The sequence below is a fragment of the Abramis brama genome, assembly GCF_963993115.1.
Source record: "Abramis brama genome assembly, chromosome: 14".
Taxonomy (NCBI): Eukaryota; Metazoa; Chordata; class Actinopteri; order Cypriniformes; family Leuciscidae; genus Abramis; species Abramis brama.
The window spans coordinates 28,026,022-28,047,750 of record NC_139976.1 but is presented as its reverse complement, the minus strand read 5'-3'; the positions used below and the strand labels follow the sequence as shown (position 1 = coordinate 28,047,750).

The following is a 21,729-nucleotide window of genomic DNA, read 5'->3' as shown; positions in this document are numbered from 1 at the left end:
GATGGAGTGATGAATTTGCCTCAGTGTGTGTGACAAGCACAAAGAGAATAAAATGTCACTGATGTATCAGCTGTACTAATAAGCCAAAACAAATGGAGCAAATCAAAATAAACCCTTTTCCCAAATCTGTTTATCTGTTTAAGAATTCTTGCAATTAAAACTAAAAAAAAAAAAAAAAAAAAAAAAAAAAAAAACCTTTTCAAAAATTGATTGCAAAAAGCCTGTAAGACCAAAGAGAAAGTTGCAAATAATTATTATTTTTACCATCACGCAAATATGGGGGGAAAGAAATACATGTGTTATTAAACTATTTTTGCTCTGGGTTTCCTTCTGAATAAAAAATTAAGAAACCAAAAGAAAAGTTAAGAATTAGAATCTAAAAGGATATTAAGATATATTTAATATGAGTTACAGGCATGTAAACTTTGGGCAAAAAAACACAAGAAGCGCTTTTCCCATTTCTGAACTTTCACAGTTGATTATTAAAGTCAACACATTTCAGTAATGGACCTACAAAATATGTAATATAAAACATAAAATAATGATGCTGTTCTGAAGTCATTTTTAACCCCTGTAATCTGACTCCAAATCTCAGGTGAAAATTGTCATTCTGACCCCCCTCTACAAAACAGTAATTTACTCAGTAAATATACATCCATCACATTTAATATTTTGCCTTTCTTCTTTATTTATGATTGGTTTTCTTCAGATTTTTTTTTTTTAACAAAATCAAATATTTGAGCCAGGAAAGTTTCTGAAATTTGTGTGGTTTTGACACAGAATGATCCAAATGTGTTTATTTCTGAGAACCTTTTAGACATATTTTATACACACATAACTGCAGATACTGAAATGACATGCACTGTGTGATACAGAACAAATATTTTGAGTGTCCCTTATTTTCCTATAAAGAACCATGATTGTCCCTTATTTTCCTTTCCAGAAGAATTCAACCCCACACTTGAATAAAAATCATATAATACGGATCATGTAAAATGTACATTATCTAAATTAATCTCATTTCTAAATACTAGGTTAATACATTTGATATTACAAAGTGCATGAGTAGTATTATGATTCACCTTGTGTCAAAATGATTTACGACCCTATGATTGATGGTGAACTCTTGACCTCTTGACCTTTTTTGCCACGCCCCATCCAAGTCGTGCCCTAGCGATGACCTTGACCCCTCCATGCTAGTGTCACCTTTGACCTTGGGTATCCTCAAGGGCTGAAAATGACCCATGACCATTGACTAATTGGAATGTCTATGACCTTGTGAGTATAATGAACTTTGACATGTTATAATGGAAGTCATGAGGGTTATTTTTGAGCTCTGACATCAGGTTGGGTCTGTGTGCCACATGAAGGCATCAGCTTTCACAAGATTTCACACTACCTAAAGTTGAAAAACATTCTGTTCTTTAAAAGAATATAAATGAAATGATTATATTATTCGATTTAAAAATAAACATCTTTTATAAATTTACTGAAACGCAGTGCACAAATTATTTTAGTTTTAGATAAACAAACAAAAAAATAAAATCACCTTACATTTTTAGAGAGTTGAAGAAGTAGCTCCTAACACAACAACATACCACGTATGAATGGGGTTGCAAAATGCAATAAGTTTAAAGTTGTAATACAAAAGATCCTGAGTGTTTCCTGATGTGCCTCTCACACCAGCGTTTGACAGTCTGTGAGTCAGAGGGGAGGGGTGTGTTCAGGATGAGACATCGTGAATGTTTTGCTAGTGCTAAATTTATTTCAAAGTATAATCTTAAAAGTTATTTACAGTTAAAAGTTTAAATTAGATCTTTTAAAAATAAAAGATGTTTTAAATTAAATTCAATTAATTATTTAAAGTATTAATAAAAACAAATATTCTACATCGATGGTCTGTGGAAAAACTTGACTTGAACTTAAAGTATATTTATATTTATCAGGGGTATGTAAAATAATTCAAAATTTGAAGTGTCACAAGTCATCTCACACATGTGAAATGTTCAATAATTCCTTAAGTTGTATCTGTGAGAAAATCAAAGGTCAAGAGGTCAAGAGTTGGGGGGCTGTAAAAAATTTTATTGCATCACAATAAGTGTATTGTGATTGTCAAAACATTTTAGTAACTAAACTGAATTTTATTAGGTTTAGTGACAACATGTTACAATGTTTACATGGTTCAATTTCTGGTAAGCTACGCTTTTTATTATTTCAATTCAATTATTGTGATTTGATTTAATATTGACTAGGTACTCTACACAAGATAGGCATTAATTTTTCTCAAGATAAAAACAACTCACCTAATGCTGTAAACATACAGAGAGCCCTATCAGCTGGCAGTATTATTTAAGGTTAAAAATAACACAAATTAAATATAATGCAATATAGTACACATATTTAGCAAAATACTCTCTATAGCTCTTTTTTTCTAGCCAACTAACATGCTATAGCCTATATTATGGTCATTAAATGGCTTTCCTGAGGTAAATGTTATGTGACATAATTGTTCTCCAGCTGTTTTATTGACCCCTTTGTTTGATTGATTGGTCGATATTATGTATGAGGAATATACATTTCGGTAAGTTGTTGTTGGCTACTGTATCTTTCAACAGTGTTCATTCGTGTTTAACGTTATTTAGGCCTACTATCAGCTACAGATGATCGGTTCACGTGCCGCTAGGGATCTGTCGCGTCACATTTACAAGCGCCAAAACGGTATTTATTGTTTGAATTTTGTAATAAAAGTGACAGAATCTGAGAGCTGAGATTTTTTTTTATATCATAAGTAACCTGCTCTGTCTAGTCTGTCGGTCTCCATGTCCTCTTTGCTTCGCGATTTTTCTGTGCGTGAGAAAATGGATGTGTGACGTGAGAGCGTGTGAAAAGTGTCAATTGCGTGTGTCTCACGGTGAATGCGTGAGAGTTGGCAGCTATGTTTTAAATGTCTCAGTGCGATTGGTAAAATGGTCTTAATTTCATTGCAGTCATTAGCCGCTTTCCGACCAAGTAGTTACAGGAACTTAGTTATAGGAACTGTCCACTTCTAAACAGTTCTATGAACTACTCTCCCCAAACTCGGTTTTGCTGTTTGCGTTCGCACTGGCCAAGTGGCCATAGGAACTAGTAGGAGGGGTAAGGGAGTGACACAATCACGGTGACTTTTATTTTGACGGCGTGACGGACCTTTATTTTGACGGCGCTGACAACGCCAGAGCAAACAATGCTCGCATTCTCTGTGTTTAGCGATCTGTCTAACAGTACTGTTTAATATGTTATTAGATAGAACTGTTATAGAAAGTAGACAGAGTGTGGAGGAGATCATGATTATGATGAATGTGACAAAGTTCGCAATCAATGCTGCAATTGTGGAGGGGAGCACAGTGCAGCATATCAGGGCTGTGAATTTAGTAAAAGAGCCAAAGAGGTACAACGAATTCAGGGGGGCAGCGTTTCATATTATGTTGAAGTTTCCCCGGGTGCCGCCATTGGCTAGCAGACCATCACCTGCTGTTAGCATCCCATTGACTCCCATTCATTTTGGCGTCACTTTGACAGTGAATAACTTTACATCTGAGGCTTTTAAAGACTCCATTTGTCCATTATTTATTTCTAAAGAAACACGGAAATGTATAAAAGGCTCCATTACCTTGTATCTTACGTTATGGCCCCGTAGAAGCATTTTTTGTAAAAATAGGCTAACGATTGCGTCATACCCACGCAACTCTCTGTCGCACAGTAGAGAGATTACCGTATGGACAGGAGGAGAAGCTCGCGCGCAAGTAATTAATCAGAATACTTAGCAAACGTTTCTCCTGCTCCTATCTCATGGACACCTCCTACTCACACTCTCCGTCTCTGCAAGTTTCTGAAGGGAATGATTCAGATTTCTCTTGGCACAGCTACTAGAAGACAGACGGGTTGCTCACGTCACATCTACGTCGTCAAACTCAGTTTGAGTCTGCGCAGTATGCTCGACCATCAGGAAGTGAGAGCTTCTAATTGACTTCACTTGTCTCCGTTGAATCCAAAGGGGTTCGCTGTGTCCAGTTTATATACTGTCTATGAACGAATTAAGGTAACTGAAGGCATTAGCTACTCTGAAGCAGTAAAGCTGGTCCCCAGAGTGAATGTAATGCCAAATCAAAATGAGGGCATTGGAAATGACATAATAAATGAAGAGGATGGAAAGATAAGGAAAGACAATTTAGTTGTCAGCAAACATGATTTTGTGATTTTTATGGTTGAAATTGTAAAACAAAAGCAATTGTTCTGCACAGACAACGAGTCGTACCGAAAGGATTAAAATTATTGTGAAAGCAGCTGAAAAATATTTGGGGATAAAAGGAATGGTTTGGGAAACAGTTAGGGATAACTTAAGTACAGACACTCAGTCTACCCAGCACAATGCTGGTATAGATTAAATGGTGGTAAATGTAGGCATACTACAATGGAATGCTAGAAGTTTGATAGCAAACGGCCAAGAATTTAAGAAATATTTAGATGAGTTAAAAGAGAAACCTAATATAATATGTGTGCAAGAAACATGGTTGAAATCAGAGTTAGATTTTACTATTAAGGGATATTCAGCAGTTAGAAGAGATTATTAGAGAGAATGGTAGAGGGGGAGGGTTAGTAACTTTCATACAAAATGGTTTAAGTTATGAAATTATAAATATAAATGATAATAATGAATTAATTACAATAAGGATATGGACTAGTAAAGGTTCTATAGATGTAATAAATTATTATAATCCTTGTGGGAAAATAGAGGGTAGTATTTTGGAAAATATTGTGGGATCACCACTCAGTGAGGTAATATGGTGTGGGGATTTTAATGCACACAATACGTTATGGGGAAGCAACAGTACAGATGCAAATGGTTTAGTTTTAGAAGAATATATTGATGACAAATGGTTGGTATGTCTTAACAATGGTGAGGGAACACGGTTTAACAGTATAAATAATACTGAATCAGTACTTGATTTAACTTTTGTGTCCAGTGCAATAGCAGGTATTAGTACATGGAATGTAGATAAGGAAACTACAATAGGTAGTGATCATCATTTCCCTATTCTAATTCAAGTTGGATCAGGGACGTGTCAAGAAAGGATTAAAAATATTCCAAGGTGGAAAATAGAGAATGCGAATTGGGAACATTTTCAGATCATTTGTGCAGTAAAATATCTAAAACTTAATGAGATTAAAGAAATAGAAATAAATGAGTTTAATAATGTATTAGTAAATGAAATAATATTGTCAGTTGAGGAAACAATACCTAAAAGTAAAGGAAATAGGAAATGTAAAAATGTACTATGGTGGAATGATGAGTGCAGTAAAGCAGTTAAAGCAAGAAACAAAGCTTTTAAATATGTTAAGAAATATCATTCTCAAGATGCTTTGATAGAGTATAAAAGAAAGCAGGCATTAGTTAGAAAAACAATTAAGACACAAAAGCGCAACTTTTGGAGGAAATTCTGTAATAGTATAGGAAGGGATGTGATGTGAAGTTATCTGATATATGGGGAATGATAAGGAGGATGGGAGGAGTTAGAAGGAATTATGAATTACCTGTATTAAATAGTGGTGATAAAGTGGCAGTTACTAATTTAGAAAAGGCTGAAGTTTTAGCTCAAACATTTAGGAAAGTGCATAGTTCTGAGAACCTCACTAAGGAAACACAAGTGAACAGAAGGAAAGTGTTTCCCAGATGTTTTAGAAAAGAAAGAACATTCAGGAAATCCATTAGACGTACCTTTAAATATGTTTGAGTTGAAAAAAGCAGTCCTTAATGCAAAACAAACTACTCCAGGAAAAGACATGGTATGTTATAAAATGGTAGCAAATATGACAGATGAGACACTAGAAATAGTACTAAAATTTTGTAATAAAATTTGGGAAATTGGTCAGCTTCCATCAGTGTGGAAACATGCAATTATAGTACCTATTTTAAAGCCAGGGAAAAATCCATCTGACCCGTCTCGTTATAGACCAATTGCTTTAACATCGCAGTTGTGTAAAATAATGGAAAGAATAATTACAGATAGAATGACCCATTATTTAGATAGCAATGACCTTTTTCCCCATATCAGAGTGGGTTTCGTAAGGGCCGAAGTACAATGGATTCATTATTATGTTTAGAATCAGATATTAGGAAAGCACAGACTAATAGGGAGGTGGTAATAGCAGTATTTTTTGATGTTGAGAAAGCATATGATATGCTTTGGAAAGAAGGGTTATTAATTAAATTACACCGATTAGGAATTGGTGGTAAAGTATATAATTGGATTTTGGATTTTTTGTTTAATAGGAAAATACAGGTAAGAGTATAGGTGCAGAATTCTCTGAGGTATATACAGTTGAGAATGGAACTCCACAAGGGAGTGTATGTAGCCCATTATTATTCAACATTATGATTAATGATATATTCTCAAATATTGACCAGAAAATTGGGAAATCCTTGTATGCTGATGATGGAGCATTATGGTTTAGAGGCCGTAATGAATCTTATGTTAAATCAAAAATGCAAGATGCAATTAATGAAGTGGAAAAATGGACAAATAAATGGGGATTTAGATTATCAGTGTCTAAAACACAAGTCATATGTTTTTCAAAAAAGCATAAGATTACACCTGTATCCTTAAAATTGTATAGTCAGCCTCTTGAGCAAATGAAGATTATTAGGTTTCTTGGGATGTAGTTTGATGAAAAATTGACATGGAAGATTCATTTGGAAAAAATGGTTAATAAATGTAAAAAGATTGTTAATATCCTACGCTGTCTTTTAGGACAAGCATGGGGAGCAAGCAGGGCATCTTTACAAAATATATATTGGGCACTAATGAGGTCTGGCGATGTGAAAGCTGATAATATAGGGTTACATAAGTTACAGTACTGTTCAACGGTTTCAGTCCCTCCTATTCCTCCATGGTTTTTCCCTATGTAGATTTAGGCATTCATAAGGAAATCAAAAATAAATCAAAGGAAGTAGCAGTGAGGGATATTGTTAAATATTATCTGGATATGCATTTTTTCTGACCATACATTCATATTTACAGATGGTTCCAAGGATCCAAAGGCAGGACACGCTGGGTCAGCAGTATATATTCCAAAGAATGGGGTAATATGTCAGGAAAGAATAACAGATAATTTATCAGTATACACAACAGAGCTGGTTGCAATTTTGTTGGCCTTGGAATGGGTAGAGGGAAATGATTTAAATAACTCAGTGATTATATCTGATAGTTATTCAGCTTTAGAAAGCATGAAATCTGGGAAATCTATAAGAAATTATATAATTCATAAAATTTGTATGGTTTTGTATAAGTTAAATGCAAAGGATTTAAAAATCAGGTTTCTTTGGGTACCTGCACATGTTGGAGTGAAAGGGTATGAGGAGGTTGATAAACTTGCAAAACAAACACTGAAACACAATAGAATATTACAAGTTCCATATAGCAAATCTGAAGCTAAAATGTTTATTAAAGCATATGCAAGATCAACATGGCAGGAGTATTGGGTGGATCATGTTAATGGGAGACATTTATATAATATACAACCAGAAGTGGATATAGGAAGGATAGAGTGTAGGAGTAGAAGAGAGGAAAGTATAATTACACGGTTATTAAATAGGACACACAGGGCTCAATTCTTCATTGAAGATAATAGGGAAACATCCAACAGGGAAATGCCAACATTGTAGTCATTTAGAAACTGTAGAGCATATTTTATTTCATTGCACAAAGTACAGCCAAGAAAGAAACCAGCTTTTTCAGTCTCTCAGAATGGTCAATCGGAATAATTTTACAATGCAAGGTTTATTAGGGAAAACATCCAGTAACATTTATCACTTTGTTATTAAGTTTCTGAGAGACACAGACTTAGTCAAAAGGATTATTTTTTTATTATTATTATTTATTTATTTTTAGTTAAGTTCCAATATCTCCTGATTCACACTCCAGTCCAGTCTGTGGCGGTAATGCACCGTTAAGTTGGTTTGCCAACCGCCATAAAAAACAAAAGAAGAAGAAGAAGAAGAAAGTAGACAGTATATGAAAAAAAGGTTCCCTTTCGTCAGCAGGGAACTCCGACGCCTCGTCGGGGGAGTTCCCCTGACGAATTGGGATCACGCTAGGGAGACCAATTGCCTTCGAGTGAATTAAAACGAGCCAATGAACATTGGCATGCAATATTTGCATTCCGCAGCCCGCCTACCAGCGCGGGTATAAAGCCCGGAAGCAAACATTGCATCATCGCTTTTTGCTTCGGAGCCGACCGGTTGTGTCCTCTCTGAGTGAATGAGCTTAAGATTGTATCTTTCTTACGCTCTACGAGTCTGCTGTTTCAGGAGGGGATCTCTCTGTGTTGGTGAGACGGCGCTTCAGCGACCACGCGATTCCTGTCTGCCGGCTGCGTCTACACTGTTAATTCAAAAGCTGTTTTCACAGCTGGTAAACGGTTGAGTGCACACAGCGGGCTTGCAGTTTCCCCGCTGTGTCGCCGCGTTGGATCCCTGTGTGCTTCAGCACAATAAGGAGAGTACTTTCTTCCTGAAAGAGCAACACGAGTGAAGATCGCGTCCTTTTCAGGATGACGTTTCACTCGTGTGTTTCTGGATGCGATCGTTTCCTGTCCTCATTGACGGCCACGACCGCTGTTTCACATGCCTAATCAGTGTGTTGAAGCTGCGTTCGTGGGTGGTTCATGTTCTCTCATGAGTGCATGACCACGTCGGCACGTTGTTCGTCTCCCCTTTTTAAAGGATCGAGCCGTTCAGCGTGCCGTGTGCCGTCGAGTGCCGGCTGACAGCGCGGGTTGTCACGGCAACTCATCGCGCGTCATTCGGCGCTCTAGATGCGCGGCCGAGACTCGTGTACCTCTACGAGGTTGAGTCCCATTTGCTTGTTCCCCAATTTAGTTCCTTTTCTAAAAAGAGGACTACTTTGGTTAATGAGCATTTGGTGGTCTGAGGGTTACAGTGTGGAACGTCTCGCCAGGTGAAAGACCCTCACGAGCTTCCTACTCCTCTAGCGCATCACAAACATGCTGAGACTGTGTTCGTGGGTGGTTTACGCTTTCTTATGAGAGCATGACCACGTCGGCACGTTGTTCGCCTTGCCTGCAGGCTTGAGCGCTCAGCGTGCCGTGTGTCATCGAGGCGATGGCCACGTTCACTGTCTTGCATGCCTGGTTGACGGCCACGATCACTGTTTCACATGCCTAATCAGTGTGTGGAGACTGTGTTCGTGGGTGGTTCATGTTCTCTCATGAGTGCATGTCCACGTCGGCACGTTGTTCGTCTCGTCTTTCTCGTAAAGACTTCAGCCGCTCAGCGTGCCGTGTGCCGTCGAGGCTTTCGAATGGGGTTCTGGTCCTTCTCATGAGGGACCGAGCATTTCATTCGGGGCTCCAGGGAGGACAGATGTCGATTGCTACATCGGAGAGAGGGCTGTTATACTCTGAAAATGATGCTGAGTTCCTACTATAATGGTGTGTTCTCGTGCTGAAGGTTCAGACTTGACAGCCACACTTTCCTGGGCTATTCTAAAGTGCCTGGATGTGTGTGAAAAATGTTGGCAGTACGGAAGCTTTTTGGTGCCAATATGGCAAGCCAAACATGCCTAAATCTGCAAAAGTTTTTCCTCTCTCACTACCCCTGCACTTTCACTGCACGTGGGTAGTTCTGACTCGGGGTGGAGCTGCGCTTAGTGACTGACCGTGATTAGTCACAACGCTGGCCCTCGGTCAGACGATGTCCACACTAGTGGTCCAGGAGCGCCTCAAAACCAGCCCGCTCAGAGTTGTTTCCCCCTAGCAAAAGGTAGGGAAATAACTCTGAGAGAAGCGACCAGAGTATGTGACGTTCTGCTCTTCCGGAGTGCGTGTCATCACCACTCCTTCCCCCGGGGGAGGGCCGGGTGGAGAATTTTGTTCTGTTCCGCCGCTGGTCATCCAGTCAGCGGTACCCAGTTTGAGCAGTCCACTTCCTCTAAGTCGCTCACGGGCCCCAGCGCTCAGATGGCAGTGAGGGCTTCGGCCTTGTCACTCTCGTCTCTCGCTGGGTGAGGCGGAAACCAGGACTCGATGCCCCCGGGCCTCGCTCCTCGTTTCCCCTCATGGTCGAGACTGGCAGTAAAATAAGACCAGTCTCCTCCGTCCGAGAGGGCAGAATGGCAGTGCGCGCCGCCCCTGAGCTGCGCCGCTCTCATTCCCCTCTCCCCAGCTCTCAGATAGCAGTGGCGCCACCCCGGTCACGTCACTCCTGTCTGCCGCTGGGCGGGAAGGTACGGAGACCAGCAGCTGCCCTTGGGCCTCGTCTCCTCCCCTTCTCTCGCCAGGCGACAGCCCGCAGCAGAACACTCTAGGGTCTTCTCTGCCGTCTGTCCCCGGGTGGAAGCAGGTAGGTGTTGTCCAAGCACACACCCAGGCCCCGCTCTCGGCCGCTACAATGCCACCGGAGCCGTGTCCCTGCCTTCCGCCTCGCTGCCCCTCCGCGGGTACGCCGGCGGTGCGGGTGGGCTCGTTGCGGCAGTTTCTCGGAGCCTGGCTAGCGCTCCCGAGGCCGTCGCACTGGCTCATCCACACCATCCGGCTCGGCTATGCAATTCAGTTTGCACACCGGCCTCCCAAGTTCAAGGGCATCCACTTCACCCGTGTGCGTCCAGTGGATGCTCCTATCTTGCGGAAAGAGATCGACGCCCTGCTGGCGAAGGACGCGATCGAGCCGGTCCCTCCAGCCGATATGAGGTTAGGGTTTTACAGCCCTTACTTCATTGTACCCAAGAAAGGCGGTGGGTTACGGCCAATCCTGGATCTGCGAGTATTGAATCGGGCCCTGCACAAGCTCCCGTTCAAGATGCTCACGCAGAAACGCATTTTCGAATGCATCCGTCCCCGGGATTGGTTTGCAGCGATCGACCTGAAGGACGCGTACTTTCATGTCTCGATTCTTCCCCGACACAGACCATTCCTTCGGTTTGCTTTCGAGGGTCGAGCATATCAGTACAAGGTCCTACCCTTCGGGCTGGCCCTGTCGCCCCGTGTCTTTACGAAAGTCGCGGAGGCGGCCATTGTTCCCGTGAGAGAACAAGGCGTTCGCATTCTCAACTACCTCGACGACTGGCTCATTCTGGCACACTCGCGAGAGATGTTGTGCGATCACAGGGACATGGTGCTCCGGCACCTCAGTCAGTTGGGGCTTCAGGTCAACTGGGAGAAGAGCAAACTCTGCCCCGTGCAGAGGATCTCTTATCTCGGTATGGAACTGGACTCGGTCGCTCAGACTGCGCGCCTCACGGAGGAACGCGTCCAGTCGGTGCTCAACTGCCTCAAGTCCTTTCGAGGCAGGTCAGCGGTTCCACTGAAACAGTTTCAGAGGCTCCTGGGGCATATGGCAGCCGCAGCCGCAGTAACGCCGCTCGGTTTGTTGCATATGAGACCGCTCCAGCACTGGCTTCATGATCGAGTCCCGAGGTGGGCGTGGCAGAGCGGCACGTTCCGGGTCAAAGTCACCCCGCACTGTCGCCAAACCTTCACCCCTTGGTTGGATCCTGTGTTTCTACGGGCCGGAGTGCCCCTAGTCCAGGTTTCCAGGCATGCTGTGGTATTCACAGATGCTTCTGCCAAGGGTTGGGGGGCCACGTACAAAGGGCACGTAGTCTCGGGTCTGTGGACGGGGCCCCAGCTGCATTGGCACATCAACTGCCTAGAGTTGCAAGCAGTACGCTTGGCCTTGTGTCGCCTCAAGGGGTTTCTCAGACACAAGCACGTACTGGTCCGTACGGACAGCACTGCGACCGTTGCGTACATCAACCGACAAGGTGGTCTGCGCTCCCGTCGTATGTTGCGACTCGCCTCCCACCTCCTCCTATGGAGTCAGAAGCATCTGAGGTCGCTTCGTGCCGTTCATGTCCCAGGGGAATTCAATTGTGTGGCCGACGAGCTTTCATGTCAGCCTCCCCTTCCGGGAGAATGGCGACTCCATCCCCAGGGGGTCCAGCTGATCTGGCGAATCTTCGGAGCCGCACAGGTAGACCTGTTTGCCTCTCCGGACACGACCCATTGCCAGTGGTATTACTCCCTGACCGAAGGAACTCTCGGCACGGATGCCCTGGCACACAGCTGGCCCCGGGACTTACGCAAATATGCGTTCCCCCCAGTGAGCCTTCTTGCACAGACACTGTGCAAGGTCAGGGAGGACGAGGAGCAGGTCCTTTTGGTAGCCCCGTATTGGCCAACCCGGACTTGGTTCCCAGAACTCATGCTCCTCGCGACAGCCCCTCCTTGGCCGATTCCTCTGAGGAACGACCTTCTTTCTCAGAGATGGGGCACTCTATGGCACCCGCGTCCAGACCTCTGGAAACTCCATGTCTGGTCCCTGGACGGGACGTGGAGGTTCTAGATGGCCTGCCACAGGCAGTGGTAGATACCATCTCTTCAGCTAGAGCCCCCTCTACGAGGCGCCTCTACGCTCTGAAGTGGAACCTGTTCGTCGGCTGGTGTTCTTCCCACGGGGAGAACCCACGAACTTGCCCGGTCAGAGTCATGCTCTCCTTCCTACAAGAGGGGTTGGAGCGAAGGCTGTCTCCCTCCACTCTCAAAGTGTATGTTGCCGCAATAGCCCCACATCACGATGTAGTTGACGGTAAGTCCGTGGGGAAGCACGACCTGGTCATCAGATTCCTCAAGGGTGCTAGGAGGCTAAAAAAAAAAAAAGAAAAACACCTCGCGATTTGCACCCTGTACCCTCTTGGGACTTAACTTTAGTGCTTAGAGCGCTCCAAAGTCCTCCTTTTGAGCCTTTGACGACAGTTGAGCTTAATATCCTGTCCATTAAGACAGCGCTCCTGTTAGCATTGGCTTCCTTCAAGAGGGTAGGGGATCTGCAGGCTTTTTCGGTCGACAAATCGTGCCTAGAGTTCGGGCCTGGCCTTTCTCATGTTACATCGAGACCCCGGCTCAGATATGTGCCCAAGGTTCCTACCACTCCCTTCGGACCAGGTAGTGAACCTGCAAGCGCTGCCCCAGGAGGAGGCAGACCCAGCCCTAGCTTTTCTCTGTCCCGTCCGGGCCCTCCGGGGTTATATAGACAGAACGCAAAGCTTCAGGACCTCAGATCAGCTCCTTGTTTGTTATGGAGGCCAGCAGAAGGGGAAGGCTGTCTCCAAGCAGAGGTTAGCCCACAGGCTAGTGGATGCTATTACCAGGGCTTATGAGTCCCAGGGTGAGCCCTGCCCACCCAGGTTGCGGGCTCACTCCACTAGGAGTGTTGCCGCTTCCTGGGCTCTGGCACAAGGCACCTCGCTAACAGACATTTGTAGAGCTGCGGGCTGGGCGATACCGAACACGTTCGCTAGGTTTTATAGCCTACGTGTGGAACCTGTTTCCTCCCGAGTACTTGCTATGGCCAGTAATTAGAGGGAATAGGTGTGTCGGCTTGCGACGCCATTCCGTGAGCGGATACGTGCGTCTTTTTGCTCCGTTGGTTACCCAACAAACGGCTAACCTCGTGAGTTCCTCCATCACCCCCTCCGGTGCCAGGCGTTGCAGACCGCCCGCCACCAGGTCTGCTACCTTCAGTAAGGAGTTGCTAGTAGACTGGGTGCTTTTTCCAGTGGTCCCTGCGGTGACCCGTGATTGCCACGTGCAGTTCAGCCATGTCTTCCCCTTGACAGACTCATTCTGTCGTCCCTGTTGAGTACGCTCCTCACTCCTCCGGACTGGGACTACCTTCATGGACTGCCATATGTTTCACTACCCTACGTGGTTAGTACATGTGTGTATTTGAGGGCCTTCCTCTAGGCTGCCTCAGCTTCCGCAGCGTTCCCCCCCCCCATTATTTCCTTGGGGTCGGGCACGCTTTCCCAGTGTTATCCAATATCCACTGATTGGGTCTTGCGGAACAGCAGTGTGATTCCCTAGCTAGCTCCCGCAAAATTTCTGAAACTGCTGCAGGGCTGTAGCTTAGCTGGGCGCTGGAAGGGGCCAGCACCATGGCGTTTTGGTAGGGATCCCAATTCGTCAGGGGAACTCGTCGGAGTTCCCTGCTGATGAAAGGGAACGTCTCGGTTACGTATGGTAACCCTCGTCCCGTCGCCATGTTGCTGTACCTTCGCGGAGGGCTGGACACTGTTCGGCTCCTCAGCGAAAAGCGATGATGCAATGTTTGCTTCCGGGCTTTATACCCGCGCTGGTAGGTGGGCTGCGGAATGCAAATATTGCATGCCAATGTTCATTGGCTCGTTTTAATTCACTCGAAGGCAATTGGTCTCCCTAGCGTGATCCCAATTCGTCAGGGGAACTCCCCCGACGAGGCGTCTCCGTTCCCTGGACTCAGGGAACGAGGGTTACCATACGTAACCGAGACGTTATTAGCCTATGCCGTGTGGTTGATGTCCAGTGTTGCTAGCTGGGCAGATAAACATAATCATGTTTGGCTTGGTCCCCTCAAAGTTGCGTTGGATTTTCTCTTCAGCATAAAGGTTTAGAGACCCATCTATCACTGTTTTCCATGTTTGTATAGTTAGTTTCTGGAGTAAATATATAGGCTATAATCTGTGTTTACATTATAGCTGTTTTAAAAATGGCGGGTGCTGGTGTTCCGCGTGCGTTCGGTCAGTCAGCGTACACTAACGTCACGGGTTGTTCCTATAGTGCTGGTTTAGACCCTACTCTGAAGTAGGACCTAAATTAGTTCCTCCAAATGGAGTTCCTAGAACTAAAATTAGGGTGACCACCCGTCCCGCTTTGCGTTGTACCGCACAGCATTTTCACCCCGTCTCGCACGTTGCATATTGAGAAAATGTCCCGCATTTTCATCAGTCTGTTGGTTTTTAATTATCATATTAAGAAAATGTGCATGCGTCCTTTTTAAGAAAGCATTTTATTTATTCTTTTTGCAGCGTAGTTTTTCACATTTAACAGTGCTTTGTGAGAAGTAGGCTACATTTACACCAAATACACCAAATACAACAGCCGTTTTTTAAAATCCTATCCAATGGTTGAAAAGAAAGGAGTAAATACAGTCACTAGTAGGTTGTGACGGCTGTCAATCAAAATGTGGAACGGTGATTCGTTCCATGTGTTCACTGTCAGAAAACAAATGGATAATTCGGTAAATTAAAATTTTAATTTAACAGAATTTACCAACTTGTTGTCTGCCGTGCTTGTTTTATTTCACATCCTTTCTAAAAAATAAGTTTTTGGTTTAATATATTCTTAATATATAAGACTGTCAATTAACTAATTTCATGTTGTTTTATATTTTATTTGTTCATTATTTATTTTGTTGGATTTTAGTTGGACTTGGTCAAAACTGTTTCAAAAATAGTTGTCTGCATGATGCCTGCTGCCTTTGGGCTCAGTGATGTTGAATTTCAATGACATGTAAAATAAAGACGTTATGACGTTATACATTGTGATGTAATGGTGTTTTCTGGAAGGGACTAAAGAACCAAGTATTTTTATCAGCTGAAAGGCAGAATACAAATGATTTTATTAAGTTAGATAGACATTATATAACAGTTTCAGGTTATGTTTTAATGTTGGTAACATGTCCCACATTGTCCCACACAAACTTAGTAATCGTCCCTCATTTGGTTTGTTTGATGGTGGTCACCCTAACTAAAATCGTTCCTAGCTCCTGTGGTGCGAACACGCCGACACCCGGGTACTTTAGCCAATAGTTCTAGGAACTGTGAAAAGGTTCCTCCGGTCGGAAAGCGGCTATTGGTACTATAAGAAAGATTGAGAACTTAGAAGAATCCTGTTCTCCTCTTTGGGTGATGTCTCTTCAAGATATCTGATAATTCTCTCCTCTCCCCCGAAACCAGGTGCTGGGGTACAACTCTAAATATTGGTATAACCCTTTTGTTCTGGTCTGGGTATTTAAGGGTATAGGTGACAGAGCAGTCTGTGGGAACCTGTAACCAGGAAAACCCCCATACAGTGCTGTTTCAGTATTTTCCGTTGGAAAACACTCACACACCACTGTATGTCTCTGTCAGGAATGCATTGCTTACTTTTAGAGTCATCTTTGAGTAATTGATGTCATGTATTTATTATTTCTGAATTGGCTTTTAATCACTTGTGTAATTGGCATGATACATTTTACCTGACAAATAAATGTTACATCTTGATTTATTGTGCATTTTTCAGAAATCATTATTACTAGTAGATTAATGTAGTCTGGTGTTTCCGCAACGCTACTCCAGGGTAGATCAAACCGAAGGCACTAATGAATGGAGCATGGGGCACCTCATTAAGGAGACCTTCTGATTTCTGACTATCACTGACTTAGCATGTTGCATCTTGCGACTATTTCAAAAAATACATCTTTTGGGAAGCATGGGCGGCCGCTTAAGGGTAAAATAGTTTGCACTGCATCCTCTGACTATTTCAGAACTGGCTGTGGTTGTGATCGTGAGCGCACATTCGCGACGTGACGTCTCAAAGCGATACCGGGTCCTTAATGAATGAATAATTGAAAATATGGGATACCCAGAATAATCAAAGATCGAAATTAATTCATAATCAGTATTTATGATTATTTTCTAATAAGAAACACAATCTAAATTTGATTATCATTTGAAATTGGAGTCAGATTAAGCGTAGAGCTAAAGTAATATTGAAACTAAATTCTAATAAATTAAGTGAACTTCACTGGAGTGCTGAAAAGACATACACACATTATATAGCTTCGCCCCGCTTTAGGGCCAATGGGTGGTCTTTACAAAGTAGATATAGCAGTTACCCATTATTTTGAGGGGGCTTTAACCCTCCTAAATTTCCACCCAGCCCCCCAAAAAATTTGCTATTAACTGTACACTAATTCGTGATCACCTCATATGTCATTAAAAGTCATATGAACCCGGCTCCTCCCAGTATTATCTCGGCAGCGTCAGCATCAGAACAAAAGCAGAGGACAACGTGTGTGCATTTTTTGATAGATCGTTATGATATATGCATCTGTGTAGTCCTTTGTTTGTCATAAATGCAGTTTACATAATATGATGCTGTAGCAATTCAACACGGTTTCCCACTGTAAATAAAACAACTTCTTATAATATTTAGGTTGAAGGTTAAGCACAAATAGAGTTTCGGGTCCTGTTTTGAATATATTCATTGCATGTGCCAAGAATCTGTTATCACATGACAACCATTTGCAAATAAAGACCTTTGAGTTTAACAACTCAGTGTTTACCAAAAGTCTAGCAAGTAAATTATGTCCAGCTTTTACATTTCAAACTTTTTTTTTTTTTTTCTAGTGTGAGATAAGGAGGACAACAATTTAAGCAGAGTCAGACGAATACTTTAAGCGTCAAACTCTTCTTCTGCAGCTGTTCAGTTGATTGCTCAATTCTGATGGACACATTTTGCAATTGCAGTTAAAGATACATTTTGCAATGATTGTACTATTGCAGTGTTTGAACGTTTGAAAGTATTGTGAATCTTCTTCAATCTCACTAATTTGTAATGCTCTATGGGACAGATTTATTCACAACATACTGTCATTTATGATTTGATTCAAGCATGAGCCAGTGAAAAACATTAACAGGATTAAGCTACAGAGTTCAGAGGTGAACATGGCAATTATTTTGTAACCTGCCCTTTGCTTCATGTTTATATGTTGCATAAATATGACTCAATAAGTTTGACTTCTCTAAGGTCACTTGTCTTGGTGTGTCTAAATGACAAAAACATATTTCTGCATCAGATAAGAAGTTTTTAGTTTTTTTTATTATTATTATTTTATTTTTTTTACATGAAATATTGCTTGTGCACAGAGTAGTCTGGTATAAAAAAAACTATTTTTGACTTTTTAGTTTGTTGATCCCCTAGCAGGCAAGAGTATCAGAGACAGACCAAAAAAGGGACTTGTGAATTGAGCCCAAAATGAGAATTCCTGTAAAACTCTTCGGCTTCGTCTTTTGGTTGTTTTCCTTGAATTGTGCCCAATGTCAAGGCAAGTGATTTTTTTGTTGTTGTTAATTAAATTAATTAAATGTCTTTTTTTTTTTTCATTGACTTAAATATAAATGTCATATTATATGCACTTGCCAAACTGTAACTTTAGAGAGTGTTGACTAGTTGTGCATGAATTTCAGCATTTAATGTACATGACAGTTATGTCTTTGTGTAATGTTTGTTTGTGCTTCTCAGAATGTCTTCAAAAGGACATTACATATGAAAACAAAGATAGTGTGATAGTGACCTGTAAGCTACATTATTGAACAGAATTATAATTTCAATGATTGGTTTGTTGGTTTATTTATTTATTTATTACCTAGCTGTGAAATGTCCAGCCATTCGCACAGATGGAGGTGTGATTGCATCGGGCAACACAGACGAGGGAACACTCAAAAAAATAATCTGTTGAACGAACTTAATTAAATTAAGGAAAGGTTTTCCACGAAATTGAATTACATTTTTCCAACAAAATTGAATTAGTTTGAAATAATTTGTTGTAATCTTGTTGTATGAATTTAAATTAATTTAGTCATTCCTGCTAGATAAAGTTTTGTCAGGTTAACTACATTTAGTTTTTGTCCTGCCTTAAATCACCAACATTATAATTTTAGTTAATTTGACTCTACGGTCACTTCTAATGATAGACACTACTAGTGTTCAATTGAATTAAAACCATTTTTTACATAGTAATATAATATTACTTGTGCAGGTCTGCCAGTGAGGTTTACACATAGTGTGTAACTGAGTGCCCACAGCCTGAACACGAGGTTTAATGCACATATAGCATGATACTGAGCCCACAGCCTAAACACAGTCGCCACTCTTCTGCATAATGGTAACCACAAAATTCAAAAACATTACAGAAAGTCCTCTAAGTTTCTAACATAACTGAACATTAAACACTAACATTAACAACATCTTTCCATTTACTGAAAAACACATAAAATAACACTTTTTCCCTAAATTGACCCTCTTAATGCAGTCCCTTGCAAAGCATGCTGGGAACTACAGATCCACTGCCCACTTAGATGTCAACAACAATGATTCATGTAGTTTTCACACAAATGAATTAGGTTGATTGAACACAATTAAATTAAGTTGTGACAATATTAAACAATTGTGTTACTTTTGCTTATTTTAATTAATTATTTTAACAAGAGGCCAAAATTCATTTTTTGAGTGACATCCGGTTAAGACGAACGAAAAATATTCATATTGACTCAATTAAAAAAAATTTGGTAAACCAATTTTTTTTTTCAATTACATTGATTACATTTAATGAAATTAAGCTGGAATCATTTCTATGAAGGGTTGTGTCGTATATGCTCATTTTAATTAATGAAATTGAACAAAGAGCTAAAATCATTTTTTTGAGGGAAGTTATGGTGATTTAATTCACTTTGAGTGTGTATCTACTGACAAAAAGATAGATGGAAGTAGTGACATTCACTGCACAGAGACGGGCGAATGGAGTGACTCGGTTCCAACGTGCAAAGGTTCATTCCATTGTTTAATTTATTGTTTGTTCATATCTTCACCCACTGATCACATATTTCTGTGCTTTATTCAATGCACCAATTTACCTATTCCTCTTTCCTTTGCTTTTCACACAGAGATAACATGCAGAGCACCTGATATAAAAGATGGTTATGTTGTTGAGAAAATGGACGAATACCAGAAAGATGCCAGATTAAAATACAGATGTTTTAAAGGGTTCAAGCCAAAAGAGGGAATTCCCAAATGCTCTAAATTTGGCTGGACTCTGAAGCCAGAATGTGATGGTAAATGCACCATTATTATTACATAATAAACAAATCATATGGGAAATAATACTAAAATCCTTATATGTCTTTCATTGTGTGAAAAACCTTGTAGCGTAATTTGTAAAAATATACAATGAAACATTCTAAAAATAGATTAAGCCATTTAAAATTGCAAATTTAAAAAACAAAATTGCAAATTAATCTTAAGTTAACATATCACTATGTTAAATCTGGTTAATTATCGAAAAATCAGTTTTTACCATACATTAAATAAAATATTTGTCTGATTTTATGAGGCTTTATTTTTGTCTGATTTTTTTATTTTTTTATTTTTTACAATGAAAGGTGGAACTTGATGAATGCAGCCAACACACCAATTTGTAAAACTTGAGAAAATGGAATGAGATTATGTACTTGTATTCCTGTCATGCTGTAGAAAGGGTCCAATTGATTTTGATTTCTATGTTTTAATTGAAAGGAAAATTTTTTGCTTGTTATTTTTTATTGGGGAAAATCATGAGGCAACAGCATTTGCATGCAAAGTGTGTGACACGGCTAGCATTATTATTTGGTAACTACAAAATCAAGCTAATAACCACTTACTACTTACGAATAACTACTTACTACTTGCTTAATTTTCAGATAATAGTTTAGAAAATATATATAAATGTTCTCAAAATAGAAAATGTGCCTCTAATACTTATTTAAGGAAAACAAATTGTACTCTATTAGTGGGAAGGTTTTTTTATTTATTATTATTTTAGGATTTTATTTTATTTTATTTCTCAGAATCATTTGTTTCCTGCAAAAGACAAAGCATGCAAATCCAGTTTCACACATATTTGATCTCTTTTTAACCTTATTTCTACATAATTATGTCTTGTACAGAAGTAATGTGTGAGCTTAAGTCAACATATGGAGTAGAAAAGATCACACCAGAGGGTCAAACTATTTTCAGAGCTGGAGAAAGAGTGGAGATCACCTGCCCTGAAATATACTGGATTTTTTTTACAAAAGAAATCACCAAATCATTTAAATGCCAAGATGATGGGAAGTGGGATAATGAGCCTGTTTGTCAAGGTAAGATTATAGAGAAACACTTCTGGATTACGATCTGAATTTACTGCATGCTACTAAAAATAATGCAAATCTTGTTTCAGATATTAAATGTGAAGTTCCACATGACCAGCATGTGTCTAGACCGAACTATTACTTCAGTAAGGATATGAAATTTGGAGCAAAACAATATTACTCTTGCATGTCTGGTTATGATCAAATGGCAGCAGAAGCCACATGCACACGAGACGGATGGACACCAAAACCACTGTGTGTTGGTATGTTCTGACATTAAATCTTACAATTTGTGCATGTAATATGAATTCAAATTAGTATGATGGAATTTTTTTTTTTTTACAGAAAAAATATGTGCAGCACCAAACATCGCAAATGCAAAGATTGTGGGAGAACAGAGACCAAAATACAAAATCAGTTCAAGAATACAATATAAGTGTAATCCTGGGTTTGAACCAGAGCAGCCTGTACAAATCACCTGTAATCCCCAGACTGAATGGACAGGCATACTGCAATGCACTGGTATGTTAGTTACGTATGATACAGATATGAGAACTTTTTCTTCTGATAGTGCTTGTCAAATGGAGAATGGCACATCCCATTCCCTAGCAACAACCCAGAATAACCTAGCAACAGCATACAAAGTCTAATTTATGTAGTTATAATATATTATAAAGAAGAATCCAACCAAGATCTCTTCAATACAGAAAGTCATTTTTAAAAACATTTTAGAATACAAATTCTTATATTAATGTGCATTACATTAATAACATGTTCTATGGTTTAAGGCCATAAAAAAGCCATGTGGCTGATATTGAGATTTTTTAATGCCACATTATCTTGTTGTTGAAAATAGTCTAAAAATAAAATAATAACTTTGCTTTGCCTTCAGAAAAGTGTCTGCTACCACCAAAAGTGGACTTTGCAG

At 40.7% G+C, this 21,729-nt stretch overlaps 1 protein-coding gene across 11 annotated transcripts in view; it reads left to right on the top strand.

Moving 5' to 3' along the window:
* The window catches only part of LOC311096164 (complement factor H-like), a 59,431-nt gene that overhangs the window by 7,423 nt on the left and 30,279 nt on the right, over positions 1–21,729 (top strand). For all 11 annotated transcript variants that reach the window (XM_084135158.1, XM_084135161.1, XM_084135163.1 and 8 more), the window contains 2 exons: positions 20,891–21,064; positions 21,147–21,323. In XM_084135158.1, the coding sequence (XP_083991284.1) occupies positions 20,891–21,064; positions 21,147–21,323 (351 nt within the window). The remainder of the gene's footprint in view (positions 1–20,890; positions 21,065–21,146; positions 21,324–21,729) is intronic.